At 43.8% G+C, this 22,694-nt stretch overlaps 2 protein-coding genes across 6 annotated transcripts in view; both read right to left on the bottom strand.

Moving 5' to 3' along the window:
- Positions 1–22,694, bottom strand: part of FYCO1 (FYVE and coiled-coil domain autophagy adaptor 1) — an 825,109-nt gene that overhangs the window by 792,510 nt on the left and 9,905 nt on the right. The window lies entirely within an intron of this gene.
- Positions 19,412–19,896, bottom strand: LOC144827587 (large ribosomal subunit protein P1-like). The gene has a single exon (XM_078685838.1). It carries the CDS (start codon positions 19,763–19,765, stop codon positions 19,427–19,429), a length of 339 nt encoding a protein of 112 aa, XP_078541964.1. The 5' UTR covers positions 19,766–19,896; the 3' UTR covers positions 19,412–19,426.

Genomic DNA, 22,694 nt, shown 5'->3' with positions numbered 1-22,694 from the left:
GATTTTACGTGGACTTAAGCCTCTGTTACGGTTTTTTGAACCCCAAACTTGCCAGACCATTATCCAACCTACAATCTTATTTAGATTGGATTATTGTAACTCTCTTTATTTAGGCGTGGCAGCATGCACTCTTTTTTCTCTCCCTAAATTTTACTCAGTATCAAAGCTCATGCCTAAGTGACACTGGCTGTCAATTGATAAGAGAATTCATTTTAAGACCTTATGCTTCACCCATAAAATTCTCCCCCAACAAGAGCCTCCCATTTTATCCGGTCACCTAGTGCCGTATTCACCGCAAAATACAATGCGTTCAGCAGATCTGAACTTAGCATGCATCCCCCGAGTTATAAGAGCAAGAGCCGGGGGATGCCCTTTCAGGGTGCTGGCGTCTACGCACTTAGGGCCCGGCGGAGGCAATCCGCCCGATATCATAATGGACCCCTTAGTGCGCTCACAACATGCAAATCGCTGTCCCCCACTGATTTAACTCCCAAGGAGATAGACAATAGCCATTAGTGTGGTTTGACCAAGGTCGTATCCTTTTATTCACATAGACTCATTGAAATGATAAGTGACAACCATAGTGATAGTTAAGTAGACATTGTTATGAGAAAACCAGACATAGGATCAGCCAGATCATACATGATTAGTATGAGAAGCAGGGCAGATAAACAGCTCAGAGATTGTGCAAGCAATACAACAGCATCTCAACCTTCCTTTACAGCAGAACATTTCAAAATAATGCAAAGTGACAGCAGGCCCCTTTACCTTATCCATCACCCACGCCCTCAAACAAGGGCATACCTTATTAGGAACTTCCCTTCCATCATTCTGAGGGATGGGCAGTGTCCTCTGTTCCATTTACCAACACATCCACCAGGGCACCGCATAGCGCTTCATCCCTGCCTGGGGATACCTGTCACCAGGCAAAATCCCCCAAAATATTAAAGTTCTGGTATCCCGGGGTAGGGCCGAAATATCTAGTACCACCAGCAGGTCCGTTACCCCCCCTGCCTGACCAGTGCCCACACAAATCAACACCTCTCCAAGGGGAAAGTCCGTAAATCGGTCCACATTTGGGGTAGCCCCCATTTCTTTTTTTTTGTGTTCAAAATATTTTATTGAAGAAATTTTCATAAATACGAAACACAATACAACAAATAATACTGAACCATATAGCATATAAGACCTACTAAAATATATAAGAAAAAGTCAAATAGCAATGCCAACATTGCATAATAGTACAAACATGATATAAATAATAAGATAAACTTAAAAGGGCTACCTTAAGCCAAGATTAATTATTACAAATGGAAATAAGTTTCCTAAATTGTAAAACATGTACTAATGTAGGAATGTAAACTAGACCACATATCAGACTTAGAAGAAGAGACCTTATGAGAGTGTGGATAAAAACATTGCCCATGTCTAATAAAAATAATCCATTCCCACCATGCATTAACCGAAAGTGAAGTAGCGTCTTTCCAATTGCAAGTAATAGATTTGAGTGCATTAGAAATAAGGAAATAAAATATTTTACAATCCATAGGGGATAAAATGGATTTAAAGAGTGAGGATTTAAGAATTAGAACCTGAAATGATAAAGTTGTTTGGATCTTAAGGCTCCATGTAATAAGATGCCAAATTTCTGATAAAAACTGATGTATGAAAGAACAATTAAAAAATGAATGTCGTACATCACCAGTTGTAGATTGACAATGCCAACAATTTGGAGTATCTGGAAGTTTAGCTTTAAATAATTTATCAAGAGTCCAAAAGCATTGATAGAGAAAATAAATATTAGTTTGTATAAAGGTGGCCGGAAGATAATTAGCGGTGTTGGAATACTAAATGTCCTTCAAGGATATGCTAAGTGAGTGAAGATTAACCCTCTTCGCCGCGGCGTGAATTTCGCTGCGGTGCGAGGGGGGCAGGGTTGGGCGTGGCAATCAGGTACTTATGACGGCTCCCGGCCGTCATAAATCAAGGTGGGCGGGTGCTCATGGCGGCTGGGGGCCATCAGAACTCCGCCCACTGATTAATTCTCCCACACAGGCGGGGAATTAACCGCGCGTGGCGGAGCGGCAACATTCTGACGGCTTCCGGCCATCATGAGCACACGTCTACTGTGACTCATGGGGGCCGGGAACCGTCATGAGCACCGAAGGTGTTAAAGTGGGGGGACCATTTTTGATTCAGATGTGCAAAGGAGTAATTTGAAGTGGTAAGTTTTTTATATACTTTAGATGCTATATGTCCTGAACGGCTGAACACAGAAATACAAAATTCAATACCAGAAGACTGAGACAAAGCAAGTAGTTGAGGATAAGCATTAAGAATCGTATTACATAACAATGTATGTTTAGGCAACTCAGACAATGGTAATTTATAAGTAGCAAGAATAACATCAAGTGTGTAAAAAATATCATATTGGCAAATATCTGCAACAAAGAAAATACCAGCAGCAATCCATAATTTCCAAAAAGAAATATGCTTATGATATTGGAGCTTAGGATCGAACCAAAGATAAACTTTTTTACTGGAAGACAAAGTAATAGAAAAATTACTATCAAATGATAAAAGGGCAGTTTTAGAGATGGCAATAATAGGGGAACACTTACCAAAAGAGCCATTGGACATGGTGAGAAAAGCAACTAAAGGGTATGGAGCCAAAATATTTTTTTCCAGGAGAAGCCATTTAGGTGTATTAGAGAGGGGGACAGTGTGGAACCATAAAGAACACTGAGCCACAAGGAATGCAAAATGATATTTTTTCCATTCTGGAAGACCAACCCCACTCTCACATTTGGGCAATTGTAAAGTCTTAAGACTATTACGTGCTGGTTTATCATTCCAGAGGAATCTAGTAAATAATGTATATATTTTAGTATAAAAAGTGGACGGGAAGATATAGAATTTGACAGTAGATATAGAATTTGTGGAGTTATAGACATTTTAATTGCTGCAATGCGTCCCCACCAGCTTTAATGTAGATTAGACCATCAATCAAATTTCTCTTTGGTCTTTGTTAAAATAACAGAGCAATTGGTATCAACTGTATCTTTAACCAAACCGGTAAAAATTATCTTAAATATTTGAGTTTTTTGGGAGACCAAATTATATCAGTATTCTCTAACATTGTAGAATTACAAAAGGCATTTAATGGAAATAATCTGTCTTATTAGTATTCGGAGAGTAACCAGAAACCTCAGCATATTTATGAATAATGTCAAGGATAATAAGTATAGGGGTAGAAGGGTCAGTAACATATAACAATACATCATCAGCGTAGGCCGAAAGTTTAATGGTAGTATCTTTCAAAACAACACATGTATAAGTATCACTATTACGAAGGGAACATAGGAGGAGTTCTATTGCAATAAGAAAAAGTAAAGGAGAGAGAGGACATCCCTGCCGAGTGCCTCTAAATAACCGAAATGAAGTGGAACACAAACCATTAACTAAAATTGAGGCTGAAGGGGCTTAATACAAAGCCTTATCATATTAATAAAAATAGGAGCAAAACGGAAAGCTTCTAAAGTTTGAATAAATATTGCCAATTAACCTTATCAAATGTCTTTTCTGCATCTAAGGCCATTACACCAATAGGACTACTTGCTCCTTTAGCAAGAGATAAGGCATGACAGATCAACCGGGTATTATGAGCGGATAATCTACCTTTCATAAAGCCAGTTTGATCAGATTGTATAATTTTGGACAGTAGGGGCGACAGTCTATTCACTAAAACTTTTGCATATATCTTACAGTCTTGATTAATTAAAGATATTGGCCGAACATTTGAAACTAAAGTATGATCTTCACTAGGTTTGGGGAGAACAATTATCGTGGCTTCATTAAAAGATCCCCCCCTCATGGAAGTATGCTGAAACTCAGTGAAAAGGGAAAGTAAAAAAGGGGATAATTGGTCCTGATAGCATTTATAGAATCGTCCGGAATTCCATCTAGGCCAGGAGTTTTTGGGGAATTTAAAGCACTTATTGCTGCAAATATTTATTTGATTTCAATAGGGTTCTCTAGAGTATCTCTATCATTATCAGAAATCTGAGGCAATCGACAGGAATTAAAGAATCCACTGATAGCACTATTATTAGGTGTAAGAGGTTCACGATATAAAGAAGAGTAGAATGAAAGAAACTCCTTCAATATGACCTCAACCTCCGTCACCAATGTACCTTTATTCGTCTTAATGGCTGGAATTTGATCTTTTTCACGTATGAGATGCTGATAATTAGCTAGCAAACGACCCAATTTATTAGAATTAAAATAAAAATTTGACTTTTCTTTTGAGATAAGTAACCCTGCTCTCTTACTAAGCATACAATTACATTCCTAACGGTATTTCTGAAGTCGGGATTTATATTGTGGCTATCTAGATGTGAAAAAAAGTTGTTCCACTACTGCAATCTGTGTCTACAATTCATTGAGGTGGGAATAAAAAGATTTATTTTCGTGTGCCATAATAGAAATTGTAACTCCACGGATATATGCTTAAAAGCATCCCAATGTATGATTTTAGAGGTGTCACAGGACTTATTATTCGAAAAATTATCAGAAATAGCTGAGGCCATTTTTTTTACCATTGTTGGGGTTAAGAACTATTTTTGAGTTCATTCTCCATCTTTTATTAGAAATTGGAGGGTCGGAAATAGATAAAGAAAAAGAAATTAAAGCATGGTCTGAAATCGTAATAGGGTGAATAAATGATTCACTAATCATGTGACATAAATTATGTGATGATAATAAATAATCAATTCTAGAAAAAGAAGAGTGAGCATTAGAATACAAAATAAAATCTTTGTCTGTAGGGTGTTCCAGTCTCCAAAAATCTACCAATTTGGTAACGGAATGAAAAGATTTAAAAGCAAATAATGCCTTGCTAGGCCGGAGCTTAAAGCAGTCCAACAAAGGATCCCTGATAAGATTAAAATCACCACCCATTATAAAGGATGCATTGTCAATTTTGAGTGCTTCATCAGAGACATAGGACCAAAAGGCAGGGTCATCAGAGGTAGGAGCAAAAATATTAATCAAATTTAAAGTAAGTTTATCAATAAGAATTTGAGCAGCAGCAAATCTACCATCTGCGTCATGGTCATATGACAGAATTTGCGCACCAGTTTTGTGTGAGAACAATATAGCCACTCCATTTTTGCGTTTTGCAGCAGGAGATGAAACTATAGAGCCTACCCAACCTCTAGACATAGTATGCAGTATTTTGTCATTAACATGAGTTTCTTGAACAAAACAGATATCAACCTTAGACTTGTGTAAATATTCTATCATTTGACGTCACTTAACTGGACGTTTAAGATCCTTCACATTTAATGAAGCAACAATTAACTTTTGTGGCCTAGACATACTTTCTTAAAGGGAAGAAAAATAACAGGACAGAAAAAAGAGAGAAAGATAGTAGCCCATATAAAAAAGACAAAACAAGACAAACAACATGAAACGAAGTCAGTCACCAAGACCTCATACCAATAGAACATTGGAGACGGAGGTGCGAAGCAAGAAAAACCACCATTAATATGTACCTGCAAAAAAATGAATAGCAACCTGTATTGGGGGGGTTAGGAAAAAGAACTATTATTATCAGCCCGCAGAACCAGAAGGTTGAGAGTCCATAAGAACAGGTTGATGTTGATCCAAAAATCTTATTGAAACTGCAGGAGCTGAAAAACACTGATGCGCATGACCGCAGGGTCAAAAAGACCACATTTGAAGCCAGTTTCTCGCAAACGAGGACATAAATCTGCGAATTGGCGTTGTATTTGAACAGTCTCTTTTGCAAAGTCCTGATGAACGAAGACTTTATTTCCTTCAATTAGGAGAGAAGGAATCTTTTGGACAGCCTTGCGAATAAGAAGGAGATGATGATGCCGCAGAAATTTAAAAATGATTTGCCGTGGTTTGGCTTGATGGGGTTTACGAATTAAAGGTATTTTGTGGGCTTTATCAATCTCAAAGCGCTCTGGAAAGTTAATATTTAACAGTTTAGGGAGAGGATTTTCCCAGAAAAGACGATAACTCTGACCTTTGACTCCTTCAGGAACATTAAAAATACGTAAATTGCACTGTTTATTTCTGTTTTCCAAGTCAAGCAGGGAACGGTGGAAAGAAGCAACCTGAGTAGGAACTAGAGCCATTGCTGTAATGGCTGCAGTATTATCACAAATCCTAATCTCATTGCCAGCAACTCTCATTGTTAAGGAAGACATATCTCTATGTATATTTTTAATATCTGAGGAAATGGTGTCCATGTTCGTATGGATAGCTTGAATTCCCTCCCAAATTTTTGCCAGTGAATCCTCTTGGGAGTCAATAGCTTTGGCTTTAGCAGGAGGAGGTGAAACGGCTTGTTTACGTTTATTTGGACCCATTTTAGACTCCATACTGGTAAACAGGGAGCAAATAATAGTGCAACGAACATTAATTACACCACAAATAACAAAAAACCTGCAGTGTAGTGAGGAGCCTTGGCAGGTTATTAAAAAACCCAAAAAAACAAGAATGATAATCAGAAAAAATTCAGCTCCAAAGGGACTTAATACACAGTAAACATAAGCGCAATGTAAAGCAAAAGGACAAAAAAATCACTTTAATCCTTTCCAAATTGCAGAGCAGTGAGCAACAAGAGGCAGGACGAAAACCCCTTTAAGAAAGGCTGAGGCTTCTAGGAAGAGGAGGTGTCCAGTGAGTTAAGTCCGCCTCTTCTGTGTGGAAGCAGTGAAGAATGTTAAATAGCAGCAGCCCTCTGTGAGGTCAAATGCAAAACGCCTACCGCACTTTCCACGGAGGCACCAGACCGTCGAAAAAGGTACCAAACGCTGCAGGGACCACAACTGAGCAGCTGGGGGGAAAAAACGAAGTCAAATTATGCCCCTATCGTCTTCAAAGGCTCGTCGGAAACGCAGGTAAAGACGGAGCTTAAGGCGCGGTGGGCATCTTGGATCGCGTGCTGCCGTCTCCGGTAGCCCCCATTTCTGCTGCAAGAAATTCCGCCACAGGACGAAGAGGTCACTGATGAACTTGCCCTCCCTCTCAGCTACCACTGAAGGGTCTCCTTAACACCCCTACTTTTGTGCCGCTGCCCCAAGCGGGGCTTCTGGTCCCAGTACGACAAAATGCACCCCCTCCCTAAGGGGCCTCTCTCCATCCCCCGCACCCCCACTCTATTTGCTACTTGGTTACAAATGCACCTTATAAACTGAAGGTCATACCGACCTTACTATCTGGCTACGGACCACCCTAGCAGCGTAGTTCGCTCCATTGTGGCATTGTAAGTATTCCACCCGAGCTCAGCTTCCTCCCAAACAGGAGGCTATTGTAAATCTACACTTGTTGGGTCCCTGGTGTCTAGGGGTAGTTGTACTCTTCTGTGACCTCATGCCATCTTCATAGCTAACCTAAGATTCCGTATCCCACGAACGAGTCCCCAACACTGGCTGATATGCTCAGCCTCCTTGAACCCGGGGCCCATACCTTGCATTACGGAACACTAGCAGCACACACGGGTGGGCCTGTGGGTTGTGAGAAGGTTGCTGGCTGTGGAATACAGAAGGTTTTACTGAGTGACACCGTACTTGTGGCAAGAATCCCATGGAAAAGACTGATCCAGGTGATAACACTTACTGATCAGAGATTAGTTCACCACAATCCTTTAGTGCCTCAGAAGCACACTTCCCCTCCCACAAAAGTCAATTGCTTCGCCCATTGATCTCTAGTGGTTCACCCTGCTGGCATACTAGGGACCTTGAACCCCATCGGAGCGCTGCAGGATAGAAACTGGATTCTACTGCAACCCTTGTGACACTCTGTTAGTTCCACCGTCCCTTCAGAGGACGATTGCGTATTAGCATGTTTAATGCTCAAAAAACTAAGTGAGGAACCCTCATCCTCACAATTCCAAGTCAAGGCGCCTCTGGATGTCAGTAAGATGTAGTCACTACAACCAGTGTGGGGTCCTCATGATGAGACATGCAAATCCCTTAATGTAACCAGGCTTCCACACTGCCTAATGAGAATTGCAAGCCTGTACCAGGTGAGTATTACAGGAACCTGGATACCCTTTGCTGTCTTAACACCCCTGTTCCAACCTTCCTGACCAGCGAGTATTGACCGTAGTTAGGACAAGACCTCACCTACTATATCCAGTATCGCAAATGAGTGACCTGTGTCCACCCCTTGCAAAGAGATGGGATGCATTAGACAACTGTATCATTAAAGGTCAATATGACTCTCGTCCAAATAAAATACTGTAACTAGCACAAACTGGTGTCCTCTGGTCAAGATTTCAGCCATAAAGTGAACCAGTAACCCAGACTGGGGCCGACTGACTGCCTGGGAGTACCCAGCCCTGGGGCAATCTGAAATTAACTCCTGTGGCCCTCAAAGGTTTCTACCCTCTGTGTTGAGAACCAATACCCTCCAATTGTGTCACCTCCCTACTCTGAAGCAGACTATTAGCTGTGAAGAAGAATAGGTCCTGGGCCTCTGTTTGCTTCGAAGTGCCAGCCAATATTATGAATATCAAGTATGCTAAGCTCAGGGATGCATAACACTGCTTCTAGGTTAAAAAAAACGTTCATACCCATCGGACCCCCCCACCTATTCACCTCACACTGGCACAAGGAAATAGGGTGCTGGTAAGCTCCACCAGCAACCCCTGGCACCAATAAACACTACCCAACTTTCTTTTTCTGAAACAAGGGTCCAATGTTGACCGTCTCACTGCAAACCTGGGAGGTGGAATCACACAATGACCTTTCCCTTTATCTCTAATTACAGATAGAGTGGTATTTCCTGCTCTGCAGGAAAGGAAACCAAGGACAGATTGTATTCCTTACCCCACTCTGCTGCTCAGAATGTGAGACCCTGACCATAATTCTCCCTGCATATTCCGTTACGGGAGGTGCCCACCATGCGTAAACCACCCATCACTAGAGGCTACAGTCGTTACTGCAGCTTCAAGAAGTCTTCTCCCCTTAGACGCAGATTAAAGAAAAGCGGGCTAGCCCTTCCTGATGTGAGGCTATACGCAGCAGCATTCCAGTTTAAAAGCATCCGGATGCTACTTGTTAAACCAGAGGAGTCAGCTTGGGGCAGGCTGTTAGGAGAAATGGCGAGAGCGGATGGATGAGGAGGCGGTGAGGCTTTTTTATATAAGTTTGGATCACCAACATTTTTTAAGCGGGAACGTCTGAAGGTTCTGAGGGCGGCCTTGGAGCTATGGTATAGGCTCAGATGTAGCTGGGGCAAAGGGTACTATTCAGACAATGCCCCTGTTTGGGATGCACCAGGAACACCGGGATGCCTTAGAGACAGTTTGGCGTTGCCTATAAGAAGGGCGGGCATCACTACCTGGGCCGAGCTAGTAGACTCTGGAGGGATACACCCATGGGAATACCTGAGAGCAAAGATTGGGAAAGGGTTCTCTAGATTTAAATACCAACAGTTGGTGTCATGATATGACGCAGAAAAGGGGGAAGTTAGTGGGAACGGGGAGATTGAAGGGCTGTGGCAATCCACCCTCCCAATTAAGAAGGAAATCTCAGTTTGGTATAATAACTTGTTGGAAGCTGAAGATCTTGAGGTCCCCCCTTTAGCTGCGGCGTGGACCGAAACTCACCTAGGGCCATCAATAGAGTCCTTATATGAGCCCTCATTAAATGGCTTGTATAAATATGTTAAGCCTGCCTGTTTGAAAAGAAAACACTTTTTTGTCATCAACAGGCTTTACTATACTCCTGCTAAGATCGCCAAGTTTGCCCCGGAGCCACCCCCTAAATGTCCAAGATGTCTGCTACCCCTAGCCAATGACCTACACGTCTTCCTAGAGTGTTCAGTACTGGCAACATTTTGGACAGAGGTGGGCGACACTATCCGAGATATTCTTAACATCACTATAGATATCAACATGCCACTGGTATTTTTTGGAGATGATGGCCGACTCATCCAGACCCTCTCTCAGAAAAATAGAGGTTTATTAATCTACTTGGTATTGCTGGCCCCGAGGGAAATCTGTAAGAGGTGGAAAGACCCCCTACCACGAAAAAGGAAGGATTGGCTCAAGGCCTCATTCGCAATGGCCCGCCTGGACTATGAGAGGGCAGAAGATAAGGTATTAAGCATCTGGTATCCTTTTGTGAGTTGGGGCCAAAATTTAAGATTAATACAATTGGTCTAATGATTACACCAAGCTCCCTCACAAAAAGGGATCGGTCGGACGACCCAAGCGAGTGCGGTAAGCCGGAGGGGCTACAGATCGTAAGAGCGGCTTGATAGGTGAGATGAGGACCAAAAAAAAAGTCTTCTCCCCCTGGGAATCTGCTGGGGATACATTTGTTGTTGCCAGGGAACATCCCATTGCTCTTAGAGTTTGTTCAGCTATGGATTCCTTACCGACCAACTGGTTACAAGAGTTACTGTCGACTAGGGAATAAGGAATTGAGATGAAGAGAAAGCTATCTCCACGAGTTGGCGGAGGTCCCAAAGCCCATTCTATGTTAATTGTGTTGTACTCAATTAGTCCTCACTAAAAACTGCTGATCTTAAAAGAAACAAGTATTTACAATGCAATAGGTCTCGCAGCATTAAAGTTTGAGTTATTGGCATTGTGTATGACAATGCCAATAGTTATAACTTTTGCAAATGTGACAACTATAGCATTTGTAATGCAATATGAGTTGTATTTACGTGACTTAGATGTATTGATATTACAAATAACAATGGCTTTTCATTTTTTTAATAGTAAATTCTTAAATAAAAGTTATTGTAATTGAGTCGGTGGAAGGGTAAAGTGGGTGGTGTCCCGAGTGATGTGGTGGTGTCCCCGAGTGGTGCCCCCGAGTGATGTGGTGGTGTCCCCGAGTGACGAGTGCTGCCCCTGAGTGATGTGGTGGTGACCCCGAGTGATGTGGTGGTGTCCCTGAGTGATTTGGTGGTGTCCCCGAGTGATTTGGTGGTGTCCCCGAGTGAAGTGGTGGTGTCCCCGAGTGATGTGGTGGCGTCCCCGAGTGAAGTGGTGGTGTCCCCGAGTGATGTGGTGGTGTTCCCGAGTGATGTGGTGGTGTCCCCAGAGTGATGTGGGGGTGTCCCTGAGTGATGTGGTGGTGTCCCTGAGTGATGTGGTGGTGTTCCTGAGTGATGTGGTGGTGTTCCTGAGTGATGTGGTGATGCCCCCAGGGTGATGTGGTGGTGCCCCCACAGTGATGTGACGTTGCCCCTGAGTGATGTGACGGTGCCCCTGAGTGATGTGGCGGTGCCCCTGAGTGATGTGGGGGTGCCCCTGAGTGATGTGGCGGTGCCCCTGAGTGATGTGGCGGTGCCCCTGAGTGATGTGGCGGTGTTCCCTGAGTGATGTGGTAATGTCCCTGAGTGATGTGGTGGTGGAGAAATACAATACCTATGCTCAATAGGTGTTCACTATCTATAGTAGAATTTGTTGTAATTATTAGTTGAAAATCCATAATGCTGGATAGCGGTCATCTCATCAACTCGATGGACCATCCTCCAAGTATTTTTTCCGTGAGTTCGTGTTAATACAACAGCCAAACGGCACAGAGACTAAACTACTTAAAATCTATGGCCATCCCTTATCTTTTATGTCTCAAGCAAGAAATGCATGACACTCTTGTAATCACAATTCAAGGCAATGTTCTGGACCGGGTGGCACTAAATATACCGGCATGCAGTGTTTTTTTCAACGATATTTTAACAGCTCTCCAGCTATAAAAGGGTAGTTTATCTTCTGAACTAATCTCCTTAAAAAAGTGTATTAAAAAAAATGAAACTTTAACTTATTTAGCAACGGCCCAGCATTCCGAGGGGAAATCTTCCACTAAGTGGACACACAGACTATGTTCATTATTCCAACTTGCAAACTAATAGACAAATTGGCAAAATATTAATCTTCCAACTGCTTCTCTATGAGACAGACAGCCAAGCAAAAAGTACAGGTTAGAGTTGCTACAGCAACAGCAGAAACATATGATGTTTCCAGGTAACTGGAAAATTGAATTCTCAAAATATAATTTATGCTTCACATTTTAGTTAGATTTAAACATTCTTGGCTTATTCACAGGCAGACGATACTTTCCAAAACAGTTTCAGCTTGGTTTGCAATCCATTCCCAAATGATTTGGAAATATTGCAGTTTTGTGTGGAGGGAGAAGAGACGTGCGTGTTTGCTAAAAGTAAACATTAAACTTTTATAGTCTCACCTTGGTTCAAATTTAGCCAATTTCCAGATAGCATCTAAACGTTATCCTGTTAAATTCAGCACAAACGAAATTTCTGCCAAGAGAAGTTGGGCTTAATCTAACCCTGATTTATAAAATGCTTGTAATGGTGTCTGACTGTCTAGGTTTGTTACACTCTATGTTGGAGCAAAAAATAAAAGAAGTCGCCGATATTTCTGTAGCCTAGCTCTTAACATTAAGGAGCATTAGCATTTCTGGTGGCCTCTCTTTCAACTATCATAATCACAACATCTTTTAGAAAATGTGTTGGAGAATTAGGATTGCAACCTAGGAACTCAGTTTGCAGACCGGAAGAGGCTGGGTGTTTTGAAGACCAGTAAACTAAGTCTCTGTATCAGAGTTATCGGTATTTGGTGAAGGTAAACCAAATTTCTTATGTCACAAAAAACCTATAATATCTCAAATTCTCCCTTTCATTTTTTCCGATACCTTATTTCCGTGATATATTTTCCACTCTTTTATACGTCCCCATCTCTCTTCCTGCCCAAAGCGCCTTCTAGCCGACTAACTGGTGTGGCACCTAGCACTATAAAAGACACAGACATGAGACAAGATCATGTTTATCCCACTACTCCTCAGTATCTCTTTGCCTCTCACCGTCTCCTTCCAGAGCCGTCCATTCATTACCTTTTCCCTGCAGTTTTTTTAAGCAGCAACAATAAGCAATACACAAGACGTGCGCGTGCACTGACAAAAACGAAACCTATTGTGGGGCGGGACTTCCGTCTGGTGAAGCCCACGCCCATGGAGTGCCTGGCCAGAGGAGCAGCGGTGACGCGGGGCTCCCATGCACGAGGGAGAGCTCCGCGGAGGCTGCAGATGTCCGCAGTGGCGGTAAGTGGGCCTTACTTGTAGGGGGGGCTGCTGGGGGGGTCTTGGTGCGCTTGTGTGTGTGTGTGTGCGTGCGTGCGTGTGTATGTGTGTGACGGCGGGGGGGTCTCTGTATCTGTGCGTGCATGTATGTGCGCTCATGTGTGTGTCTCTGTGTGTGCGCATGCGTGCAGGGGGAGGTGTGGCTGTGTGTGTGTTGGAGCTTCCCAGGAGACAGGAGATGGCCACAGCGTGCGTGTTCGCGCACGCGCGGCCCGCTCCGATCCGATTTTTGGATGCGCGTGGCCAGCTCTTGTCTCCTGGAAAGCTGAGTCGCTGACATTAGGTCTCTGGCGAGACAGCGCTTCGCGCTGTAAAGGCCACGAGACCTAAAATGGGAACTCTGCATTTAAATATTTGGCAATTAAGTCAAGCTACCATAATCTTGATTGAATCTTAGCATTTCCCCACATTGCAACCAAGTTTCGAGGGGGGCATCCTGTGAATTATGTCACAATATATCGCAAATGTTACTTGGTTGGGCTTTTAAAATGCATTTCCTTCATTTCAGGGATATGCTCACGGCAGCTGATGTGGAGCTGGCTAACAGAAGTACTTCCGGTGTTGGGCAGCCAACTTGGTGCAACCGCAGGGATGGTTATGAAAATTCTGTAAAACAACCCACCATGTGTTTATCCAAAGCACCCGTGTAATAGAGGGGGTATGCCCCCCTTTGCATCAGCATGTGTGCTATTGCGAATTGGGAAGTCATTTGTATTTGACAGACTCTTATTACAGATGGATATTCACAAGAAAACAAGCTCCTGAGAGCTACGCCCGGACACCTTCCTGGGTGAAAGTGCGCTCCAATACAGGTGCATAACATAACGTATAGCCATAGACTGCAACATTCTTACTTGTTGTTCTTGTTGTACTGCTCAAGGAGAGTCATCAGGACACCGGGGGAGATGATCTAATCCTAGGATACATGCCCCACCTCCCTAGAGAGATGGGCTTTGACCTCCTGCTGCAAAATTGCAGCCGTTAGCGCCCAGCGCAAAACTTAGTGAGTGTAGCCGTGGGTGTGACTTTGTGATGGCCGGTACTCAAATGTGATAGCTTTCCTGGAGGAAGTTTCCAAGTGCTATTGCGTAATGCCAAGCACAAAATCATGACAAATCGCCAAACCAAAAGACTAAGAAAATGGGGAGGCAATGTTAAGATCCAATAAAAACACTTTATCAGAGCCGCAAGGATCGCCACAGACTCGTTTGCCTTGTTGGGCTTCTGTTGCCACTGCACAAAGCACTAACCCCGACCTCGGAATCACTGCTAATTAATACGCAGGATCAAAGGTAGTAGCTGGCAGACTGCGAGGTCACTAACCAACCAGTCCATATACCGGGATGGTAGGATGCAGATGGAGTCAAATTAAAATTCAACTGAAGAGCACCTAAAAGTAAGATAATGGGTACTGCTCGCCCTAAACAGAAGCGCTGTGGCCTTCATGCTATTACCGTCAATAAACAAAGTCAAGGTACTTAGAAAATCTGAGCATGCGTGCTTAACATGTCATGTCGCGGGACCTTAAGAAGGCTGAGACTCGGACAAGAGCTGCCTTCTCCACCTGTTCGGAGACCTTGATTAACTTTCTGTTTTCATGTGAGATGCGAAAGTTAATTGCGCTGCCCTGTACCAAAGTTGACATCAAGTTTAGAGTTTAAGCTAAAATGCAGTATTACCGCAACAAGAAAGGAGCTTACCACTATTTTATTCCTTTCAATAAGACTTCTCTCTCCCCTTCTTATGACTTTTAACAATGCACTGTATCAGATGTCAATCAATCAATCAATCAAACAGAGTACTTGTAGAGCGCGCTACTTACCCGTGAGGATCTCAAGGCGCTGAGGGGAGGGGGTGCTGCTACTGCTTGAAGAGCCAGGTCTTGAGGAGTCTTCTGAAGGCGAGTGGGTCTTAGGTCTGCCGTATGTGGGTAGGGAGGGTGTTCCAAGTCTTGGCGGCGAGGTAGGAGAAGGATCTGCTGCTGGAGGTCGTTCGTTGGATGCGGGGGACAGCGGCGAGGCTGGTGGAGCGGAGCTGGCGGGTGGGGGTGTGGAAGCTGAGTCTGCTGTTAAGGTAGGCTGGTCCGGCGTTGTGGGGTGTTTTGTGTGCGTGGGTGAGGAGCTTGAATGTGATCCTCTTGTCGACGGGAAGCCAGTGTAGGTCTCTCAGGTGGGAGGTGATGTGGCTGCGGCTAGGTACGTTGATGATCAGTCGGGCGGAGGCGTTTTGTATGCGTTGTAGTCGTCGTAGGTGTTTGGCTGGGATTCCTACGTAGAGTGCGTTGCCATAGTCCAGTCTGCTGCTGACGAGGGCCTGTGTCACCGTTCTTCTTGTTTCGGTCGGAATCCACTTGTAGATCCTGCGGAGCATGCGGAGGGTGTTGCAGCAGGAGGAGGAGACGGCGCTGAACTGCTTAGCCATGTCACAATTTCATTTAAGCTGAAGTTGCATAATAACTGCCACACCTTCCTTGTAACTGTGCTTTACACCAGTCATCGGATTTTTAAGCACACTAGCGAGTACTGCAGCTACTACTTAGCTAATTTGGCAGGAGTTTATTCAACGTCGGAAGGATGAGAGGCTAAGTGAACCTAGCCTGGAGGCTCTAGGCTGCCATACAGGATCCTGGACGACTGCCCTGCATTCCCTTGTGCAAATCCAATATGATGGATCTCGGTGCTCAGTGAAGGGAAAAAGAGGCCGATCTCTTGCCTTGCGGAGCATTATAAGCTGCAGCCCCTGGGCGCCATCCGATGACGTCATGGGTGACCCTCCGTTGTGGCGACACTAAAGAAGGACGACTCTCCACCTTGGCTGCTCCTGCCCGTGGAGCGACTAATGGCGCTCCTCTGCAATATGCCGGGAGTGCCTTCAGGAACTCTCTACCTTTGTCTATCAGAGGTATCCAGAATCATCTGGTTTACAGGAAGGCTTTAAAAACGTGGCTCTTCCCAAACTAATCCACACCTCCTATGTTTCCATCCTGCAATGTTATATCTGGTTTTAGCACAGGGACGCCCTGTTGATGGGGCAGCCATGTGCTCAAATCTCTTTAACATAACATAATATGGGTGTTTATCTCCTGGTCTAGATGTTTCAAGCCTATCCTCCAAGGCTTTTCGTCAGGACCAATGTAAATGATCCCATGTATCACTCCTAAAAGAACCTAGTTGGTCTTATTAAATATTAAGGTAAAAAATACTTTTGATGAAAAACGCTATTTTCATATGAGTACAATACCTACTAGGTATGTTCTTTGGATTAATTTCTGCAAAGATAGGACATCAGTGAATAGTTAACATGTAAATGCATTTCAATATACAAGCACATCACCAATTCGTGGGAAAAAGTGATATATTTTTCACTTGTGCATGACTAATCTTTTTGACTAACAGGATAATTACGTTTTGCAACGCTTAAAGATGAACAAGACAAAACAAGTGATGTGAATCACACACTTTATGTTGTAGTTTCCTGAATGCTGTGCGGGGAGACTGTGGTAGTGCTCCCACATCTCCGTCGGTCGTAGCACGCCCCGTCCCGCAGCGGGGCGGGATGAACCAAATGATGAAGCATGCCACCATGGGTTACTTTGGTGGGGGAGGGTTATTTTAAGAAAACTCATTGTTTTCCCTGAATCACTATCATGGCCATCGATAGGACAGTTACTCCAATTATAAGTGGACTTCTTTTGGTTATTTACATAAGACAGGAGGCGGAGTCCACAGTGAACCTGACCTCTCCTTCACCCCCTTTTGATTGTTCCGCAGTGAACAACATTGTTCTGGCCCTCGTTTAACTGATAAAGAACTCCATGAGACAAGTTCTTTTTTTTTTTAAGTTCAATAAGTTTTTATTGGTTGTTTCAGCAGTAACATACAGTGAGTAGATCCAGTAGCATAATTATGGTCAGAAATTCACGGTTTAAGAGTGCTGTACGGTACTTTACAACAATAGTCAATGTCAATTCAAGAGTACAATAACCGATATCTCGCTGAAAACAGCAGAACATGTATCTTATACTCAACAACATTTAGTAACAGACATTGTGTACCACTAGCATTATACTCATTCAGAAAGGAAAAATGTACCATGATAAATAGTACAATGATGGGAGACTGCAAACACATGTGGATGTGGCGTAAACGGTGTTGGACTATTTTAAGGTGGTTTATGTGTCGTGAAGTAGTTATCAAGAGTCGACCACAGTTTTCTCGTGGGCGGGCGCCACGGTGTCTGTTGAAGTGCAATATTATCTGCACCGCGTAAGCTGATTATCCAATTTAACCACCCTGCGAAGTTGGCCTTGTTGGTATCTTTCCAGTTATTAAGGACTGTCTTGACCGCCGCAGTAAGAAGGAGATCAAGTAATGCCTTATCGTCTGCTTCAAGGGAAGGGTCCTGGGTGAATCCGAAAACTAAGTAAGGGAGCTCCTTAGCTGGTGTAATGTGGAAGAGTTTTGATATAAACTCGAATATCCTCTCCCAAAAATGAGCTACACAGTCGCATTCTAGGATAACGTGAGATAAGTCACCCTCCGCACGTTTGCAGTTCCAGCAGAAGGCGTCTGGGGTGATGTTGTGTGCAAATAATCGCGCCGGGGTCCAGAAGGCCTTATGTAGGAGCCAGTATTTTGTCTGAGAAAGTGTAGGACTGATTTTGTGTCTCATGCAAGATACCCATGTATTGGTCCAATCTACTTCTGTGATCGGCCTGGACGCAAGATTATTCCAGTATTGCGTGATTGGGGCAGTGAGGCTAGATTGTTGGGGACGACTGAGTCTATAGAGGAAGGAAACCTGGTGTCCTAGTCTGTTTACTCTGGCAAGGTATGATGGGAGGGAGGGTGGTGTTTGGGAGAGTTTGGCTTTGGACAGTGCTGTTTTTACGTTTAGGAAGTTATAAAATTCAATTGGTTCGAGGTCGTATTTGATTTGTAAGTCGCTGAATGGAATAGAGTATGACCCCGTAAAAAGTTGATATGGGAACAGTATGCCTTTTTTGATCCATGACGCATTGTGCAGAGGTTTACCCTTGTACAAAATGTTACGGTTGTCCCATAAGGATTCCCATCGTGAGCCCCGAATGCTGTTTTCTAGGATTCTGTCAAACTTCAGAAGAGCAGATTTGGTGTTATGAAATATCGATTTAGAGTGGGTTAGTTTGTTTAGATTAGATGAGAGAGCCGCGCTAGGGGCAATACCATCTAGAATTTCTTTCTCGATTTCTAGCCACACTGGAGTATAGTCAGGTAAAGGTGCGAGCCAGTGGGCTCCCTGCTTGGCTAGAAAGGCGGTTTCATATCTTTTGAAATCTGGCAAATTGACTCCACCAGCGGTTTTGTCTAAGCGGAGCTTTTTTATGCTGATTCTAGCTCTTTTCCCCTTCCAAAGGAAATTTGAAATAGTCATGTCTAATTTGTGGTAGAAGTCTGGCGTAAGGGTTAGAGGGAGCATAGATATGAGGTAATTAACTAGTGGTGATATCATCATCTTGATGGCCTCCACTCTGCCCCACCAAGTAATGAAACGAGGGGACCAACCCTCCAGTTGGGTCTTGATTTTGTTTAAAGTTAACTTTTCATTCCGTTGGAGGGTCTCCATAAGGGAGTCACCGAATTCAATACCAAGGTACTTCACAAACTCTGTTTGCCAGCAGAGCCCTGAGTTTCCCAGCACTTCTTTGGAAGTTAAAATATTGAGTGGCTTGACCTCTGACTTATCCCGATTGAGTTTGTATCCCGAATGGGTGGAGTACGTCTCAATGGTATTCATTAGTGCAGGGATGGAGGTGTCTGGTGATTCCGTTATAATCAGGATATCGTCCGCATAGGCGGCCAGTTTGACGCACTTATCCCCGAATTTCACACCCTTGATGGTTTCATTATTTTTTATATTAGCTATTAGGGGTTCCATTGCTAAGAGGAAGAGTGAAGGGGAAAGGGGGCAACCCTGCCTCGTCCCTTGTTCCAAAGAAAAGGGGTCCGACAATGAACCATTTATAGCAATGCGTGCGGATGGTGAAAGATATAGGGCCAACACCAAATCAGTGAATGTTTCCTCAAGATTAAAGACGGACATACAGCTCTTAAGGAAAAGCCAGGATACTCTGTCGAACGCCTTCTCTGCGTCGAGAGTAATAGCTACGGCGGGGCCTGCGAGTAGTCTGGCTTTTTCAATGACGTGGCAGAGGATCCTTGTATTATTGTTAGACATGCGCTGTTTCATGAAGCCCACTTGTGATGTACTAAAAAAGTCTGATTAATGTCCATTTAGTCAAAAAGACCAAAGCCCATGTCATCATCAGATTCTTCAGACTCTTCCTTCTTTTCCTCCTCTTTCTTCTTGTCCTCAGCAGGAGCAGCAGCAGTTGTTGCAGCAACTGCAGCACCAGCTGCAGGGGCACCACCACCGCCGGCTCCTACATTGCAGATCAGGCTTCCGATGTCAATGCTAGCAAGAGCCTTTGCAAAGAGACCAGGCCAGAAAGGTTCCACCGACACTCCTGCCGCCTTAATCAGGGCATTGATTTTGTCCTCCGTGACAGGCACATCGTCGTCGTGGAGGATAAGAGCAGCGTAGATACAAGACAGCTCGGATACTGAGGCCATGGCGTCAAAGTCTGGGTCGCTCTGGGGGGGCGGTTGGGTGGATTAGAGGGTGATAGTCGCCGGATTGAAGTACGCTCCAAAACGGCCTTAGCTTCCGAAGAAGAACCGAGCACCTTGTAATCCTACAGGAAAGAGTGATGTACTAATTAGCTTCGGTAGTTGTGAATTTAGTCGTGTGGCGAGAATCTTTGCGTATATTTTGCAATCTAAGTTAATTAGGGAGATTGGCCTGTAATTTTTGGTCAGCAGTGGGTCTTTGCCTTCTTTAGGGATGACTATAATGGTAGCTTCACTCATCGATTTGGTTATACCTTTCGTTACGCTAAAGGATTGAAATAGTTTTAGAAGAGTCGGGCTCAGGGAGTTCGTGAGTTCTTTGTAGAAGCTGGCCGAGAATCCGTCAGGGCCCGGTGCCTTGTTACATTTAAGGGTTTTAATGGATGCTGATACCTCTTGTAGGGTGAGTGGAGAATTCAGTGTGGCTTTGTCAGCATCGTTGAGTTTAGGGAGGCCTAATGAGTTTAGGTACCTGTTACACTCTTCCGAGTTAAAGTCTAAATTATTTTTGTACAGGTCTTGATAGAATGATTTAAAGGTATGGAGAATTAGGTCCTGTTTCGTTTGGATGACATTGCTACTATCTTTAACTGAGGCGATGTTGAATTGCTTTTTTTTATGTTTTAGATATGACGCCAAAATCTTTCCAGCTCTGTTGCCCTCACAGGTTCTTAGAGCCTTGAACTTATTGACCCAGACCCCCGCTCTTCTACTGAGTATCGAGTTGTATTCATATTTTAGCTTAGTGAGGTCGTTTAAAATCAGAGAGTTTTGGAGATCTGCTATATGAGCGGTTTCTAGGTTTTTAATGTTATCTTCCAGAGTGGTCAAATCCTTGTTTAATTTTTTATTAGCTTGTGCTCGAATGCCTATGATTACTCCCCTCAGAGTGGCCTTAAGTGCCTCCCATACAGTCGCAATGTCCGATTCGGGGGTGTCTTTAGGTTGAGGTAGTCTAGGATGGCAGCCTCGATCTTTTGCTTGTTTTCCGGCTCAGAAAATATTTCGTCATTAAATCTCCATCTTTTAGGGGGGAGAATGGATCTGGAACCCACTAGCTTGGTCTGAACGCTTGAATGGTCTGAAATCAACTTGGGGGCAATATTGGTTTCCTCGATGAGGTGTGTGAAGGGGCTATTAATGAGGATATAATCTATCCTTGAGTAGGAATTGTGAGGAGGCGAGTAAAAGGTGTAATCGCGGCCGTCAGGGTGTTGGAGTCTCCACGAGTCGTGTAAGTTGAATCTGGAGCATATGCGGTGCAAACTAGTATGCTATGAGACAAGTTCTAACCCTGAAGACAAAGCAGGCCTTAAGAGCCGTTCACGGCGCGTACTTTATCTCAGAATACAGACTTTCTAATTGCTGAATAGATGGGCAATTGTTTGACAAGTGGAATCAGTCCAGCAAACAAACAGCAAGCGCTTGTGAAAATCTGTTAATTGAAGACATCATCTTTCAAATTAACAATTACTCCACACATTTAAAAACAAATGATTTACATTTAGAAACGGAAAAGTACTCAGAAGATACAACGCAAAGAAACAATTCGACACAGACTCCATTTACATCATGGTGCAACAGAATGCACTCCACTTTCATCCGCAGTTAAAAGTTTGAGATTGTAACACTGCAGTCCCTCTCGAGCGAATATTTTGGCCTGCTTAAGTTGTTAGTCACACTTTTCACAGATCCCTCACGCCTCACACCTAAACTATATCGTGCAAAATTAAACGCAAACAGAGTATATAGCACACACCAAAGCAGCTCTGTGATTTCTGGGGCCCAACCACAGCCACTCGTACAGGATACTCACAAATGAAAGATGCACTCGAGCAGGGGTCAGCAAAGGCCGCTGTTCATGGTGCAACTAATGACGCACCTGTAAAACGGTGACTTGTAACACATGCAGGGAGGAGATGTTTGCCTGTCGGGTGGAAACGCCCTTTCCAGCCACCTGTCTGTAAACATGCTGTAATGGAGGGTGAAGAAATGCAGGCAGAAGGCACGTGATGTACAGCATCTCTTCTTTCCTTGGCACGCGAGGTGGCCTCCCAAATCTAATCCTTCCCACACCCCTCATCATGAATGCTGTGTCATCTGCTCACCGACTTCAAACAAGTTTACCTCATAACAAGGCGACAGCACGGAGATTGGAGTAGCTGTTAATTCAACTGAGCAATGTCAAATGTCGCAGCTGTTCAATGTTTAAATAAAACGCTCCCTTACTAAGGTACCATGTATTGCTCTCCAAAGATGTTGAATGCAGGCAACCTGTGAGCCGAAATACTCTCCATTTAACTAGTGCGAGTTATACAAGGTTTAATGTGTTCTCCAGAGCAGGGTTGGGTGGTATATATGGAGGGTGCTTTGGACCTAATGCTAGCAAGGAACATGTCCCGTGCCACTCGGTTGGGCAGCAAAAGACAGCCGGGACACCTGCTGCTCTAATGATAGCTACATCCCTGGTGAGATCATCAAAAGATGCCTTTACGGTCACCTAGTGGGCACATTCAACCACAACGACTTATATTAAATTACACAGCGCTTCATACCAGCCCTCTGTTAAACTCGTGTCAATACCGACCCTCAAATTACTCATACCGTGGGGTCCAATAATTATGAGGTTGGACCCTTGGTGTGAGGAATAACTCCAGTAATTGGTGTTTGCTCACGCATTTCAACAGATTTTTCCATTGTTTGGAACAATTTTCCTTTGGCACATTCCCTCACTGAAGAAACATATTGGGGAAAACCCCAGAGAGGCAGGATTCTCCACAAATCTCATAATCCTCCTTAGGCCACCAAAAAGGGAGAGTAGCCTTATCCTAATTTACATAAAACTCTTACCAAGGTCCTGCTTAATACATTA

Source organism: Lissotriton helveticus, chromosome 4_1 (genome assembly GCF_964261635.1).
Source record: "Lissotriton helveticus chromosome 4_1, aLisHel1.1, whole genome shotgun sequence".
NCBI lineage: Eukaryota > Metazoa > Chordata > Amphibia > Caudata > Salamandridae > Lissotriton > Lissotriton helveticus.
This window is presented reverse-complemented; position numbering and strand designations above follow the sequence as displayed.

Coding starts and splice junctions, on each gene's coding strand:
- LOC144827587 (XM_078685838.1), bottom strand. CDS start 19,765: ATGGCCTCAGTATCCGAGCTGTCTTGTATCTACGCTGCTCTTATCCTC.